Source organism: Ursus arctos, unplaced genomic scaffold, assembly GCF_023065955.2.
Source record: "Ursus arctos isolate Adak ecotype North America unplaced genomic scaffold, UrsArc2.0 scaffold_3, whole genome shotgun sequence".
NCBI lineage: Eukaryota > Metazoa > Chordata > Mammalia > Carnivora > Ursidae > Ursus > Ursus arctos.
The window spans coordinates 96,559,627-96,574,317 of NW_026622985.1; the positions used below are offsets into that span (position 1 = coordinate 96,559,627).

The 14,691-nt window shown below is 60.4% G+C and overlaps 1 protein-coding gene across 3 annotated transcripts in view; it reads left to right on the forward strand.

Moving 5' to 3' along the window:
* AGAP3 (ArfGAP with GTPase domain, ankyrin repeat and PH domain 3) overlaps positions 1 to 12,979 on the forward strand; it is a 53,360-nt gene extending 40,381 nt beyond the window's left edge. For 2 of the 3 annotated variants that reach the window (XM_026479170.4, XM_048212958.2), the window contains 8 exons: positions 2,893 to 3,061; positions 6,705 to 6,818; positions 8,579 to 8,716; positions 10,440 to 10,594; positions 10,677 to 10,767; positions 10,923 to 11,145; positions 11,828 to 12,083; positions 12,257 to 12,979. In XM_026479170.4, coding sequence (XP_026334955.2) covers positions 2,893 to 3,061; positions 6,705 to 6,818; positions 8,579 to 8,716; positions 10,440 to 10,594; positions 10,677 to 10,767; positions 10,923 to 11,145; positions 11,828 to 12,083; positions 12,257 to 12,463 — 1,353 coding nt within the window. In that variant the 3' untranslated portion in view covers positions 12,464 to 12,979. The remainder of the gene's footprint in view (positions 1 to 2,892; positions 3,062 to 6,704; positions 6,819 to 8,578; positions 8,717 to 10,439; positions 10,595 to 10,676; positions 10,768 to 10,922; positions 11,146 to 11,827; positions 12,084 to 12,256) is intronic. The other variant, XM_048212959.2, reaches the window with a different exon arrangement.
* Positions 12,980 to 14,691: the final 1,712 nt, after the last annotated feature.

Below are 14,691 nucleotides of genomic sequence, written 5' to 3' on the forward strand. Positions count from 1 at the left end.
AAACGAGATGAGAACGCTGGCTGGGTAATTAGCGAGGAGGCTGGGGAAGAAATTGCTGTTTGATGGTGGGTAATAAAGGCAGCCGTGGTGACCGCTCTCCTGAGCCGCCGCCGCGCTCCCCGTTCTGCTGACGGAGGGAAACGCTGTTGCTCTGCCCCTGACGTCCCTGTCCCTGCTGCTGCTCCTTGCGCTCCTCACCACGCTGTCCTTGGGCCGGGCTGTCTCCCGGCTCTGCGCCGGCCTGGCATGGGCACGGGCACAGAGCGGAGTGCCCCGGGGGCTGGCCTGCGCCGGCACGAGCGACGCCTGTCCGGTGTGCTCGGGGATGCTCCCGGGGGGCCAGGCCCCTCGCATCGGTTTCTGGCTCCTTGGCCTCGAGCGGAGTCCTTCCGTGCGACTTGTGTTCTTGGTGTGGGGTCAGCGCCTGCCATGTCCCAGCCCTGGCGTCCCAGGGCTGTTGCGGGGCCTGAACACTTGCAGCTGCCATGACCTCCTTGTGAACTAGAGCGGCCCGAGCCCCTCCCCCAGGACAGGGACTGCAGCTGTGCCTTCGGCCCAGCCAGCTGCTGGCGTTGTCTGGAACAGCCGATCCAAGATGTGACTGTGTGCAGGGACCCGGGACGGGCGCGTGCGGAAGCCGAGTCAGTGGGATGTTGGGCCCGAGACTGTGAGGCTGATGCTGGACGCTGGGCCGAAAGCAGGACCACAGGGCCCGCGGTGACTGGGTGGGGGCGCTGAGTTTGCTGGAAGACGGACGGGTGGGGGGATCCGGAGGGGGTGGGCAGGAAAGGAGCTCCCCGGTTTGTTTCTTTCCCAGGTACCGGGGCGAGGCCTCACACTGGGGCCAGAACCCTGGCAGTGCTGAGCAGAGTGGGGGTGAGAGCTTGTTATGGGGGTCCTCCCATGGGTGGAGACCACTCTTCCTGACTTCTCGCATGTCGTTCTGCGGTTCTGCGACCCGAAGCAAACACCCGCAGAACAGGGTGTGCCCGAGGCTGGGCACCTGGCACCTCTCATCACGGGGGACGAGGTGGCGGTGGGGGGAACAGACACAGCCCGGAGCTGCATGGAGGGCGCTCCTTCTGGGCGCACGCTGCTGGGGGCCCCTCTGTCCTTCTGAAGGGCCGCTCGGAGGGTAGAGGGCAGCTACAGGCCTGGCCGGGCCTCACTGCAGCTGGACGTGGCCGGTGAGGCCAGCGTGCTAGTGTCCCCACAACCCTCCCACGGTGCTGCTTCCTTGTTCTTCTCTTCCAGACCCGCAACGTGCCTATTCTTGTGGCTCCTTTGGGGCCGGGGGACCCCTTTCTACTTGACGTTCTCTTGGTCATTCCCAGAGTGAGGGCCAGCCCTAAACCCCCGGTCAGACCCTGCCCTTTCCTTGCTTCCCAAATGGCAGCGTTCCTCACCTGCTCTTACACGCAGAGGACACCGTCCCTTTTCCCTGAAGCTGGAGGGTAGGAGGGTAGGAGAGCTGCTGGGTGACAAGAAGTCGGACGTATGAAGTGGGTGAAGGTACGAGGGCTGGGGGCTAGACGGACACAGGGACCACGTCTCGGGGAAGCCCTCTGAGGGCTGCTCCTGGGGGAGAAGAGCAGATCGGAGTCTAATCAGGGGAACTCCAAAGTCCAGCTGCCACCACCCACCCGGATTCTGCTTTCTCGAGGGAGTTTTGGCCACATTTTATCAGCGACGTCAGCTGGGAACTGCTGAGGAAATTGCCGGTGATAGAAGCGAGGAAATGGGAGTCAGCCATCGGGAAGGAGACAGCAGAAGCAGTGGGGAGATCTCGGGCCCTGGCTAGGCTTGGGGTCAAAGCAGGAAGCTAAAGGGCTGGGGGCCGGGCTCTGCTGTGTGGCCCCCCCATTGCCACTCCACCATGGGACTCCCAGGCCAATGTCCAGACGGCAGGAATGGGGTGGGGGGGCAAGGCGCTGAGTGGCTCCCACTCTCAGGGGCCCTCCAGGTGCTGACTTGAAGTTGGGATGAGTGCCTGGGCCGGGCACGTCGGCTTCAGGGCGCAGCCCTGGGAATCCGCGGAGCCTGGGCTGGAGTCTGGTTCTGCCTCCTCCGATGGTGTGATGGACCTTTGTAAACCTCGGTTCCTTCCACTGCAAAGTGCCCCTGGTAACCCCCCTCCTATGCCGTGAAGGTCACGTGAGGGGACGCGTGAGCCACGAGCTGCACCTGTGGGGCGTGAGTGCCTGGCCCGTGGATGGGCAGGTGACGGCGTGATGCGAATGGTGCTTGTTACTTTGCTCATCAGACGCCCCCTGGTATCTGTGGAATCGCGGGTCTGTCTCTATACTCCTGAGGCTTCTTTGTAAGTGTTCGACAGATATTTATCGTCAGGCACTGTTGTCAGGATTGAGGACTGTTCTAGGCTTTAAGGTTCCCTGTGCCCCAGTGGTGGCGAGAGCGTCTGAAACCAGGACTGAAGTACTCGGTGTCGAGCTCCCCGGAGCCTGGGGCAGCCCAGCCGTCTGCACCCATTGGAGCTTGTCAGTTCCTCTCGGGGCCTGGGGGATCCGTGTCCCATCTTGGTCCTGTACTTGGCCTCGTCTGCGTGGCCTCCTGAGCTGGCTTTCCTAAAGGAGCCCTGTGCCTCAGCTCTGGGCTCCACGCCCTTCCCTCTCCCCTGCTCCTGCCCCCTGCTGACTGCGTCCCCCCAGAGCTGCATTTGGTCCCCAGTGGATTGGGTGCCACCCAGACGTGAGACGCTCTGTGGTTTCACCGTCCTGCGTTTTAAAACTTGGGCTTTCCCTCTCCTTCCCTTTCGTGCTGCACGGGGGGAGAGACGTCCAAGCTGGTGGGTCAGTGCCAGAGACAAGGTGCGGCGGAAGCGGGACCCGCCCTAACCCTGCACGTTCTCTGCTTTATCCCCGTGGCCTTTAGGATTACATGCAGAACATCCACGGCAAAGAGATTGACCTGCTGCGGACCACGGTCAAAGTGCCAGGAAAGCGCCTGCCCCGCGCCACGCCTGCCACAGCCCCAGGCACCAGCCCCCGGGCCAACGGACTGGCCTTGGAGCGGAGTAACACACAGCTGGGTGGAGGCACAGGTGAGGTGGCAGCTGGGGGGGCGGGTGGAGAGCGTGGCTGCTTTTCTCTGCAAGACTGGGCAGTGCGGCTGTGGAGGCCCCCAAAGGTAGGCGCTCTGGGGCTTCACTCCGACCCAGCCTGGTTCTCAGGGCTCCAGACGCGCTTGCCGCCCAAGTGCTGCTCATGGGAGCCGGTAGAGGGCGCGGCCAGTTTGCGGCCTGGCAGGTGATTCAGAGATCAGGGGAGGGCCACACGGCCTTGCGCCAACAGGTGCCATCAGCGGTCCCGGACCGGACCGTTTCTCCTCAGCTGGGGCCAAGCGAGGCAGGCGAGGGTGGGAACAGGCTCTCTAGCGCCCACAGCCAGCATCTCCAGCCAGCCTGCTCTGCGGGGAGGGAGGGAGGTGGAAGGGACGGAGCTTCCAGGAGTTCACCTGGCGAACGAACGCCCTTGGGCCTGCCGTGAGAGGTAGGGTGTCTGCTCAGAGAGGACTGAGTTGAGAGAGAAGCCGGAAGCCAAGCAGACTGTGCCACGCGTCTGGCGGTGGGGGATGGAGAGCTAGAGCCTGAGAGAGTCTGAACTTGAGACGCGGTAGCTTTTCTTGACCAGGTGACACTGTGAGTTCAGGTGAATGATGCTTATTTTCTTTCTGTCCCCGGCTTTGTCTGCCTCCCTAGGCCTCTGTGGCCACAGTGTGAATCCAAGCCACGTTGCTCTCCCTCCCAAGTCCCCATGCCCCAGATCTGCCTTGGCTTCTGGACCCTTATTCCCAAGACTTCACTATCCCAGACGTTGTCCTAGGGGATTGGATCTCCTTTTCCTTGGACCCAGAAATAGCTGACCCTGTCCTGCCCTCCCAGGGGCTGCCACTGTGTCCCTGCCCCAGGGGGTGCCCTGCTTATCACAGTCGTAGGCTGCTGCAGGCATTGAGTGGACAGGGGGCCGGGTACTAAGTCCCCGGAGTGGATGGAACGGACCCCGAAGAACTGCCACCCTCAAAATGCTGATAGGACCTGCATTGAGCAACTCCAGGTCCAGAGAAGGTCAGACGATGGCCCCGAGTGTGCTCCTTGTTGGAGGCACGTGATCGCTTGGCACCCTGGCCCTGTGGCCTTGGTTCAGCCCCGGCTGACCAATCGGAGGTGCGGGGAGGGGCTGCCATGTGCTGATTGCGATGCGCGCCAGGTGCCGTAGGTGTTCTCTAGGTCAGGCCCGTTCGGCAGCTCCGTGGAGTTGAGATTATCCTCATTTGATGGACAAGCAAACAAAGGCTCAGCGAGATTCAGTAACGTGGCTGTAAAAGTCCACGGTCAGTGGTAGAGCTGGGTTTGAACCGGAGTGTGCCTGACTTGAAAACCATATTTTATCCTCTAAGCCACCCCGAGCTCAGAGAGAAGCGCTTGAATTGTGCAGAGGGAGAGCGCCAGTGGACTAAGGGAAGGAAGGACGATAACGAGAAAGGCACCCACCCATCACGGGGTCGGGGGGGGCAGTGCTGAGAGCCTCCTGTGGGGTGCACTGGGGGAGGGGTCGAATGGCAAGAACGGTAGGCCCCATGCAGTCCTCGGCGCTCCGTGCAGAGCGCTAGGTCAGGGCTGCTGGGAAATCACTGGTGTGCAGGGCCGGGGGTCAGCCGGGGCCCTGCGCTCTCCCAGAACTGCACGCGCACAGTGAGAGGCAGCCTGTGGTCTGGCGGGGGGTTTCTCGTTTCCTATGGAGGAGGAGGAAGTACCGCTACACTGAAGGGTGGGGGGGAGCCTTTCCTTGAAGTCAGGTAGCGGGACTGGGCTTTTCCCCAAAGGGAGAGAAACAGTAAGACACTCTGTCCTGTCACAGTCCCGGGCCCTCATAGCCTTCCCTTGGGGGCAGAAGTGCATGTGAAGAGACACATGGTGCACTCACCCCCGGACGCTCGCCAGCATCCCCAGAACACATGGATGGGCATTTACCCGAGCCCGTGTCCCCTCCACCGCACGCTGGCGCCGACCTCATGCACACGCACACATGTCTCCCGCTCACCGGGCGATGTTAACATCTCATTATCTTTGTTACTGTAATTACATTATCCGCTGCTTTATGCAGAATTATCCTCCGAGGACTAATTGATGGCTCCATGTTTAATTCATTAATCATTAGCATCAAATTCGACAATTACAGTGCACACTGATTGTGGGATTGCAGGCGTAATGAGGGGAGAATTAACAAAGAAAAGGGAAAGCACTTTCCCTCCCTCGGGGTTTTGAGTTGGGGGGCTTGGGGAGGAAGTGGGGCCTGTGATGGCTTTGGGTGGGGCTCGGGATGAGGCAGGGATAAGATTTGGAACCCAGGAGGGGATGGAAGCAGGACAGGGGTGGGGAGAAGCAAGGTCTCTGAGAATTTCGGAACTGCATCTGCCGCTCTGGAAGGTCTCCTGCCAGGGAGCCCAGGGGACCCTGAGGAAGGCCAAGTTGGCAGGGACCTGTAAGGCCAGAGTGCGAGGGGGCTGGGGTTCTGAAGAAGTACCAGCACGTTGCCTTGAGGGGACTGGAAATGGGTAGACTAGAGGGCAGTGTCGGCACCACACGGATACTCGTAAGCACTTACTTTGTGTCTGGTCCTGCCTTGGGTGTTATGACGAATACGAGAGAAACACAAAACTTGCCTTCCACCTTTCGGCACCGTACTGCCCCCAGAGCATTAGGGATGTCTGGCCTGTTGCTTTACCTTCTAGTGGCTTCCGCCCAGAGCTTCCATCCCTAGGCTTCCAGAGACTCCACCCATGTCCTCCCAGGACTGGTTTGAGGCTGAGTGTGCCGCCTGCTCTCTCCCACCTCATCCAGCCCCAGGTCTGTCTCTGCCTCCGTGCGGCACCTGGCCCGCCCTTTCGCGTTCAGTTCCGACACCTCGCGTTCGGCCCACCTGTCCTGACTCCCCACCACCACTGCCCTTGCCGCCTCGGTCTCCGTCCTGATGCGGGCTGACGTGAGAGGGCAGTGGAGGCCCCTTAATTGTCATGGCCTCTGAGGCCCCGTGGCTGTCCTGTGGGCTCTGTGCAAGGGACTCAGTGCTTGGGGAGGGAGGCAGGACCGTTCGGAGGGCGCAGGTGGCACTGCCTGCCCGGGCCCTGGCGCTCCTGGAGCCTTTGGTTCCCCTTGGCTCTGCCATTCTTCCCTGATGGGAAACGAAAGATTAATTTTCTCCAGCCCAACAGGATAATTACTAATACTAATTAGACATAATTACTTGAATCTGATACACTTATTTCTCGTCAGAATGGCACCAAAGCTGAGGCAAAGCAAATGGCATTTGTGGACTGGAATGTGGGGTGCAGGGGCCTGATCCGGAGAGGAAGGGCCTGGGGACGATGGCCAGACAAGGAGTGCTGTGCGGAGGGGGTGTCAGCACCCTGTGCCCCCCTCTTCCAGCTCACAGGAAGGGGACAGAAGTTTACGCACTCTTCATGGAGAGGGTGTGATGTGAGACCAGCTGCCTCCTGAGGTGTTGGGGGGGCCCCGGGCGAGGCCTCTCGTTCTCCAGTAAGCCTGGCGCATTGCCTGGTAAATCCCTCATTTGGGGTCAGTCTTCTGCTAGAATTTCTCAAGTTCTGCCTGTAGCATCATTCAGGGAAGTCTGTACTCGTCCCCAGCCTCCCTTCCCAGTCTGACCCTTCCCCCCCGCCCCCAGGTGCCCCCTACTTGGCCAGCAACCCGGCCTGGGCTGGCCCTCGCCCTGAGGGTCTGCACCAGCGCTCCTGCTCCGTGTCCAGCGCCGACCAGTGGAGTGATGCCCTGCCCCCAGGTACGCAGGACCCTGTTGAGCCACACAGAGGAGGGCAGCCAGGGAGCGTCCGCAGCCTGGGAGGCTGTGTTGGGATGGAGCCCAGGCCAAGCGACACAGAGGCCCCCAGCAGCGCCTGCTAGGGCTTGTCGCGCAGGGCAGTGCTGCAGGGCCCGTGCAGGGTCTGAGAGACGGCGTGGGCCTCTGTCCCTCTCCAGCGGCCGAAGGCGGCTTCCTGCCCCTTTTCCCCTTTGCTGCCCCCAGGCCCTGCTGGTGGCTGGTGCCAGAGCCCTTCCCTCCACGGCTTGTCTGCCCACCCCCGGCTGTCCCTAGGCAGTGCTGGTGGCGGCTCAGCTCCCCATCAGCCCCCCGCGCAGCCAGCTCATCAGCCTCACCGCGGGGGGGACAGGGAAGCGGCTGAGGAGGGAGGTCGGAGGCTGGGGCTTTAAACACGTTTTGAAGGCGGCAACCTGCCTGCCACGGAGAGGGGGTTCCTAGAGATAAGATCCAGGATCCAGGAAGGTAGTTTTCCCACCCGTGCCGCCTCCAGTGGGCTGAGGCCCCATCCTGTCTAGCTGGTCAAAAATTCTACCTTCTCTGACATCCCATCCTCCTCTTAACTTTCCTTGGCTCGTCTGACGTTTTCTTCCCCTTTCGTCCATTTTTGTGCCTTGCTCTCACATCTCAACTCTTCCTTCCCTTTATTTTTTCTCCCTGCCTCTTCAGCGTGCACGCACGTGTGTACACACACACACACACACACACACACACAAACACACACCCGTCTTCCCCCAGCTTACTCTCACCCATCTCCTTCGGCCCCAGATCCCCTCCGCAGTGCTGCGGACTAAAAGGGAAACAGCACTGCCGTCCTCTCCTAGGTCAGGGTGTGGCGGGCGGAGGAGACTCAGGGTGCACCTTGTCCCGTCAGAAGCCAGGGGGTGGGGTGTGGCAGCCCAGGCAGACCTGCTCCTCCCACTTTTCCTCCCACTGGGCCCATCAGCTCTCTTCCCGGATGTGCCTCCCCCAAACCCTTCACAGGCCCCCATCCCCCAGAAGCACTAACCCCCAGTGTGAGCTCTGACTGCAGGAAGGAACTGGGTGCTCTCGGCACAGGGAATCTCCCCACCTCCTGATCCAAGTCCGAGCCTCCCTGGAGGGAGTGACTGTGGAGGGCTTGAGAAGGGGAGCTGAGGGCGCTTCCCAGAGTCGCCATCCTGGCCCGCGCTGGCCTTGGTGGGGCCCCTGTGTTGAGTCTGGAAGGAGGAAGGCAGGGAGGGAGGGAGCGCGTCTGCCTCTAATGAAGTTTGACATTTAGTGGCGAGCGCCGGGCGGGGTGTGGGAGACGGGAGCTTGATTAGCGCGCTCTAATTGACAGTAATTAGGCAGCTCCCTGATTGTTTCTAATTCTGCTATTAATTGTGAGGAGCGGGGAGTGTGATTGAGGATAAATTTGGTGCGGAGCTGCTGGGGCTTCAGCTCCCTGTGAGTTCCCTGGGCCGCCTTCCACCCCTCCGGGCTGCCGAAGCCCTAGCCAGCCATCCCTCCTCGCCTCTATCCTGCTCTGCCTGAGTTCCCCACACTCTCCTCTCTCCTCCTGCTCCTCCTCCGAGGCTGGGGAAGCTTTGGGATTGGGACAGGCTGGGCAGCCCCCTCCCCGGGCTCTCCCAGGGCAGCCCAGCTGCGGTTCAGGGTGGAGCTGCCGGTGGCACTAGGCAGGTCTTGTGCTCTGCCCCCCACCCTCCCCTCTTCCCACACTTCTCCAACTCTCCCCTCACCAGCCAGTGGCCCAGCTGAGGTGCTCAGTTCCAGCCCCAAGCTGGAGCCTCCCCCATCTCCCCACTCCATCCGGAAGAAGCACCGGCGGAAAAAGAGCACCGGGACCCCCCGACCAGACGGCCCCAGCAGTGCTGCTGAAGGTTAGGGGGACCTACAGGGAAACCGGGGCACAGGAGGTGGGCTGTGGGACTCGGGGACAGTACTCCAGACCTGACACCATCTTCTCCGTTTTAGAGTAAGTGCTTTGTGACAAGTAGCAGTAACCAGAGTTCCACGACTTCCTTGGGTAATCTAGACCTAGTATCTTAGAAAAGCTCTTTCTTCTGCCTATTTAAACCCTTGCTACTCAAACGTGAGCCTTTTTTTTATTCCTCATAGAAGGAAAAGACAGCAGGTGGCTATTCCAGTGGCTGTTCCAGAACTTGTGGGCAGGACCTATGTTTTCTGTGTCTCTTGTATCCCCCATTGAGCTTAATGAGTGCTGGGCGTATAACAGGTGCTTAATACGTGTGTGGAAACTGGCTAAGTCTCTCCTGACTCGTCTTTAGGCTAAGGAGTTCCAGCTCCTCAGACATTTTTCCATAGGGCCTTTCTCCTAATCTGGTGTTAATCATAGCACTCCTTCTCTGATTTCTCCGAAGTACCCTCAACATGTCCCTCTTCTCAGTGGTCGGAGTCTTTCGCTCCCAGACAAGTTTGACCTATATTGGCGCACAGTGTCTCGCTTCTGCTGCGATTGCCAGGGGTAGGGGTGTGGCAGGAGGGTGGAGACGGCCTCCGTGGGGAAGAGCTCCCTTTCCCAGCCTCCCTGTGGGGTAGAGGTGCGTAGCGCTCAGGGCATGGAGTCCACCTGTACCAGGGAGCCGAGTCCCCACCCAGGAGGGCGATTCTGTGGTTCGGAGATGGGCTTGAAAGCAAGGTGAGGTGGAAGGGTGGAGCCTGGGGAAGGAGGGGGCGCCAGCATTCTTCCAGGACGCAGCTCCTGTTGAGGGTGCCCGTAGAGCAGGAAGACGTCCAGGGGCTGCCCTGGGTAGGGCCCGTGACTCAGGCCTTTGCCTCTAGCTCCGCGTGGCGCCTCCCCACAGGCCCCCGGGTCCTCTCGGCAGCCCCCGCGCCACCTTCACGCCGCTCGTTAGGAATGGCTCACCCACGGGGTGGTGACCGTTGGCAGTGAGATTCGTGAGGCCGTCTCCTGTGGGCCTGAGGGAAGCAGAGCTTGGAACAGCTTCACCACGTTGCTCGGGGTCACAGTCCAGCCCACGGTGCTTGTCACTGGAGCTGGCCGCAGGTCCCTGTCTGCTCACACATCCCAGTTTGTGCGGAGAGCCTCTCCTTCTCTCGCCATCCACTTGTCCTTCCTGCCTATCTGTGCCAGGGTAGTGGGGGAGGGGCCGGCTCCCAGGAGCCCCACGCTGACGCCGTCAGGAATATTGGGTTTAATGAGCTGCAAAATGAGGCGGCTGCAGCTGACATGTACGGATGGTGCCCACACCCGCCTTCCCCCACCCTCCCCAGCATCGCCTCCTAGCGCCCCGCTGCATCCTGGTCCAGACACTCCGCTCGTTCCTCCAGGAAGCACCCCACTCTGAACGCCAGACCCGTTCTTGGCGGTGCCAGGGAGGCGAAAACCTTGCACCCCCTCTCTTCACCCAGGCTCCACAGGTGGTTAGGACCAGGGTTGGAGGGCTCCTCTGCACGCCTGCAAGTTGGCCCAGGAGCGTGGCCCTTGGGGCCGGGGATGGGGGAGAGAGGAGACTGTCGCCGGGAAAGCAGGCGCGCGGAGTTGTGCAGTGGCGCGGCCCCGGCTGTGTGTGCGGCAGGGCGCCCTGCCCTGACCGTGGTAAACACCCCCGTCTCCCACAGAGGCAGAGGAGTCGTTCGAGTTTGTGGTCGTGTCCCTCACTGGGCAGACGTGGCACTTCGAGGCCTCAACCGCAGAGGAGCGGGAGCTGTGGGTCCAGAGCGTGCAGGCCCAGATCCTCGCCAGCCTGCAGGGCTGCCGCAGCGCCAAGGACAAGGTTGGCACGGAGGCCCCGTTGGGGTGGGACCCAAGGTGGCCTTACGACTGACTGGCCACCCCTTGTCTCTCCCATGGCTCAGACTCGACTGGGGAACCAGAACGCGGCTCTGGCCGTGCAGGCCGTCCGCACCGTTCGCGGCAACAGCTTCTGTATCGACTGCGATGCCCCCAGTGAGTACGAAGGCCAGCAGGGCTGGGGTTGGGGAGGCTTAGAGAAAGCTCTACGAGGGGCTTGCGCTGGCCCTGAAGGAGGACGGGGGAGAGGACTTCCCTGGTGGTCTCGCTCTGGTTGCCCATGGACCTCACGATGCTTCCTCTCCTCCTAGATCCAGACTGGGCCAGCTTGAACCTGGGTGCCCTGATGTGCATTGAGTGCTCAGGGACCCACCGACATCTGGGGGCTCACCTGTCCCGGGTCCGCTCCCTAGACCTCGATGATTGGCCACCTGAGCTGCTGGCTGTCATGACCGCGATGGGCAATGCCCTGGCCAACAGCGTCTGGGAGGGGGCCCTGGATGGCTATGCCAAGCCCGGGCCTGATGCCTGCAGGTGAGTGGCTGGGGGGGCCCTGAAGCTGGCCAGAGAGGGAGGGGGCGTTGGTGCTCTGTTATGGGGAAGCTAGGGCGGCCGGCCGAGTGGCTACAGCCGTGCTCAAAGGGTTAAAAGTGGCCGTTGCTCTGCTTGGCAGTTGGCCCCTTGGGGTGCCCCTCCCCCTCCCTGCCTGTCACTCAGGCTCCTCATAACAAGAGGCCCTTTCTGAGCCTTATCAGCAGGTCAGGGGCCAGCAGGAGGCGCATGCGCAGGGCCCTATCGCTCTGTGGCGTGAAGGCCCTCGACCGAGCTCCGAGATGGGGAGAATGGGTGGGAGATAGGATAGTGCATGGGCCCCTGGTGGAGGCCCCCCACCCCCTTTGTTCCGGCAGGGCCAGATAAGCTACCACGGGAGCCCTGCCTGGAATCTTGCTACCCTCTCAGCCCCTACGTCCCTGCTGCCCCCAAGGGGGCTCCCTTCAGTTTTCTTTCCTTTCAGCTTCTTCCACCCCCTTTGCGTTACCCGCTGTACGCCGTCCATTTCTTAGGCTCTTCTCATCACTGCTCTGTCCTACACTTTCTCTGTTTCTTCCTATTCCCCTTTGGGGTGTTTGTGTCATTCCCTGACCACCCTCCCCGGCCCCTGCCCGTTGGCTCGGGCCCTTCCTTGGCTCATGCCTTGATGGACCTGTGGTTGCAGAGAGGAGAAGGAGCGCTGGATACGGGCCAAGTACGAACAGAAACTCTTCCTGGCCCCGCTGCCGAGCTCGGACGTGCCGCTGGGCCAGCAGCTGCTCCGGGCCGTGGTGGAGGACGACCTGCGGCTGCTGGTGATGCTTCTGGCACATGGGTCCAAGGAGGAGGTGAACGAGACCTACGGGGATGGCGACGGGCGGACGGCTCTCCATCTCTCCAGTGCCATGGCCAATGTCGTCTTCACACAACTGCTCATCTGGGTGAGTCGTGGGCTCCCTCCTGGCCTTTCCAGTCCCACCCTCGAGCGCTCCCCTGACCTATCCAATCTCCTTTTTGCTCTGGCCCTTTGAAAGCCACCTCTCCTTTTTTCCCCAAGAACCCCTACCATTCTTGCCACGTCATGCCAACTGTGAAAATGTGCTTTCTTCTGCAGTATGGGGTGGATGTGAGGAGCCGGGACGCCCGGGGCCTGACTCCACTGGCCTACGCTCGTCGGGCCGGCAGCCAGGAGTGCGCAGACATCTTGATCCAGCACGGCTGCCCCGGAGAGGGCTGTGGCTTAGCACCTACCCCCAACAGAGAGCCTGCCAATGGCACCAACACCTCTGCTGAGCTGCACCGGAGTCCTAGCCTTCTATAAGGCCCGCGAAGAGGGCAGAGGGGCCAGAAGGACTCCGTGGCCTGGGGCCCCTCCTCCCTACAGGCACTGGGGGGAGCCAGACACAGAGACTGAGAAGCAGGGATGTGCAAAAAGGAAGAAGGAGAGGAAATGAAGAGTCAAATAAGAGAAGAGTTAAATGGCAGAGACAGAGGGACCAGAGGAGACCTCTGGGATTTGCAGCAGAGAGGGAGTGGAGCTATTCTAGCCCTCTGCCCTAGGGTGCCACTGAAAAGGGACAGGACCCTTTGGAGGTACCTGTGAGGAGAGGGGAGCAGGACCTCTCCCTCCTCCAGTTTCCTACCTTCTACTGCCAGCCCCCTGCAAGCCTTCGTCCTAAAATGGAGCCTGGACGGATAGGGCACAGGCTGGGGGGTGCTGGAGGAAAGAGACGAGGAGGTGATCTGTGAGTCCCGTGTAAATTTGTACATTGGACTATTTATGTTTGTGTACATATCTGGTGTGTGTGTGATGAGCCAGTAAACCAGACTGCGTGTGGCCTTGTTCTCCCCTTCTCTATCTCTGCCCTTCCAGAAATACCCTTTAGCCCTACTTTGCTGCCGTCTCCTCCTGTCTGTGCTCTGGGACTTCCTTGAGCTTGTCAGTAGCACTGGCCCTGAGCCCTGGAGGAGGTTCGGAGTTCTGTGCTTCCCACTGGAATCTCTGTGCTGCCTTCCCCTCCTCTCACCGCCCCCCGCCCCGGCCCTCCATCACTGCCCTCCGGCTGGTGTCCAGTCGCCTCTTGCCACACCTGGTGCCAGCCACAGCTCACCCAAAGAGGGGACAGACGTATCATCCCCCTTCCTAAGAGTCTGGGAACTAGCTCTCACAGCCAGACGGACAGGGAGAGACTCAAGGCATAGGACCAGAATTCTGAGGATACCACAAGGGTAAGTGGCTAGACATTATTAGGACAGCACTTCTCTCGGGACGCCTGTCTAGGCTTTGCTTTTGGGGGAAGGGAAGGAGGTAGGTCACCGATGGCAGAACAGCCACCTGGATTCCCACCATCTTACCAAGCTGGGGGGAGAATCCTGAGCTCCTGTTTTTCCCTTTGACTATCCCTGATCCTAGAAAGACCTGAGGGAAACCCCTCTATACCTTTCTTGAAGGATGAGAACTTGCCGAGTTAAGGTTCTGCTCTCCAAGGAGCCTATTTTCCCATTCCTACAACCACTTTGCTGGTGGCCCTTGTTTTCTGCCACACTTAACGAGGCGGGTGTGGCGGGCTGGCCCTCCCTGTGGGCACCTGCCTGGGTGCAGGTAGATAACCAAGCAAGAAGCAAGTGCTCTTCAGAGAGGAAACCGGACTGCACTGTTCGTGGCCCACGCCCCTTTGCAAGGCCAACAGAGCCTTAACCAAAGAGAAGAGTAGAACCGAAACACCGCCTTGGGTCTGTATACGAATGGGTTCCTGGGCTCAGAAATTACTAGCAATAATCACGTCCTTTATTTTCCCTAAGGAAAACCAGCTGCGCCCGTGGCTGGATACTGCCTGGTGTGGTTTAGGAGCCTTCATAGGTCAATGCAGAGGAAAACAGTAAATCAGAACCTTGGTTCTCTCTGCCCCCCCCCCCCCCGGCTTGGGCACAGAGCCAGAGAGCATCTGCTCTAGGCCTAGACCGGTAGACATGAATTCCCAACAGCCGAAGTGACAATAGCTCCTGTGATCTTCAACCACTGCCTGACTTCTCTCCTAAAAAGAATCTAACCCCATAGGTTCCTTATGTGGCAAAGACCACCTTAATCTAAATCCGGAGTGGGGCGAGTCTGGGCTACATTTTTTTAGCCTAATTTTCAAGCCTTGCTGAACTGTAGCCGACTAGAGAAGACCTGCCCTGGACCCGTGCATCCTGGCTGGGGACTGTGACACTGGTGAATAACCAGTCCTTTCTGTTTGGTGGCCAAAACCAGCCAGCAGGAAGGGCCTGCCACAGAAGGCCTGTCTCCTTGTACGAGGCACGCAGCAGATGTTTGAGTAAATAGTGGCTGGCACGCCATTCCAGAAAGCGGGAACAGCAGTTTTCTAAGGACCGTTAGGAGACTGGCCAGGTATTTGAGCTTGTGTTTCCCTCCTTGACCTTAACCTCCCGCGTCTCCTTGCCCCACTCAGAGCCCTGCCGGTTCTTCTCAGTGGCTCTGTTCTCTACCCTGGCTCTCCTCCCGACTCCACGCAGCTCATGTTTCTTCCCCGCTTACCATGCTCCCAA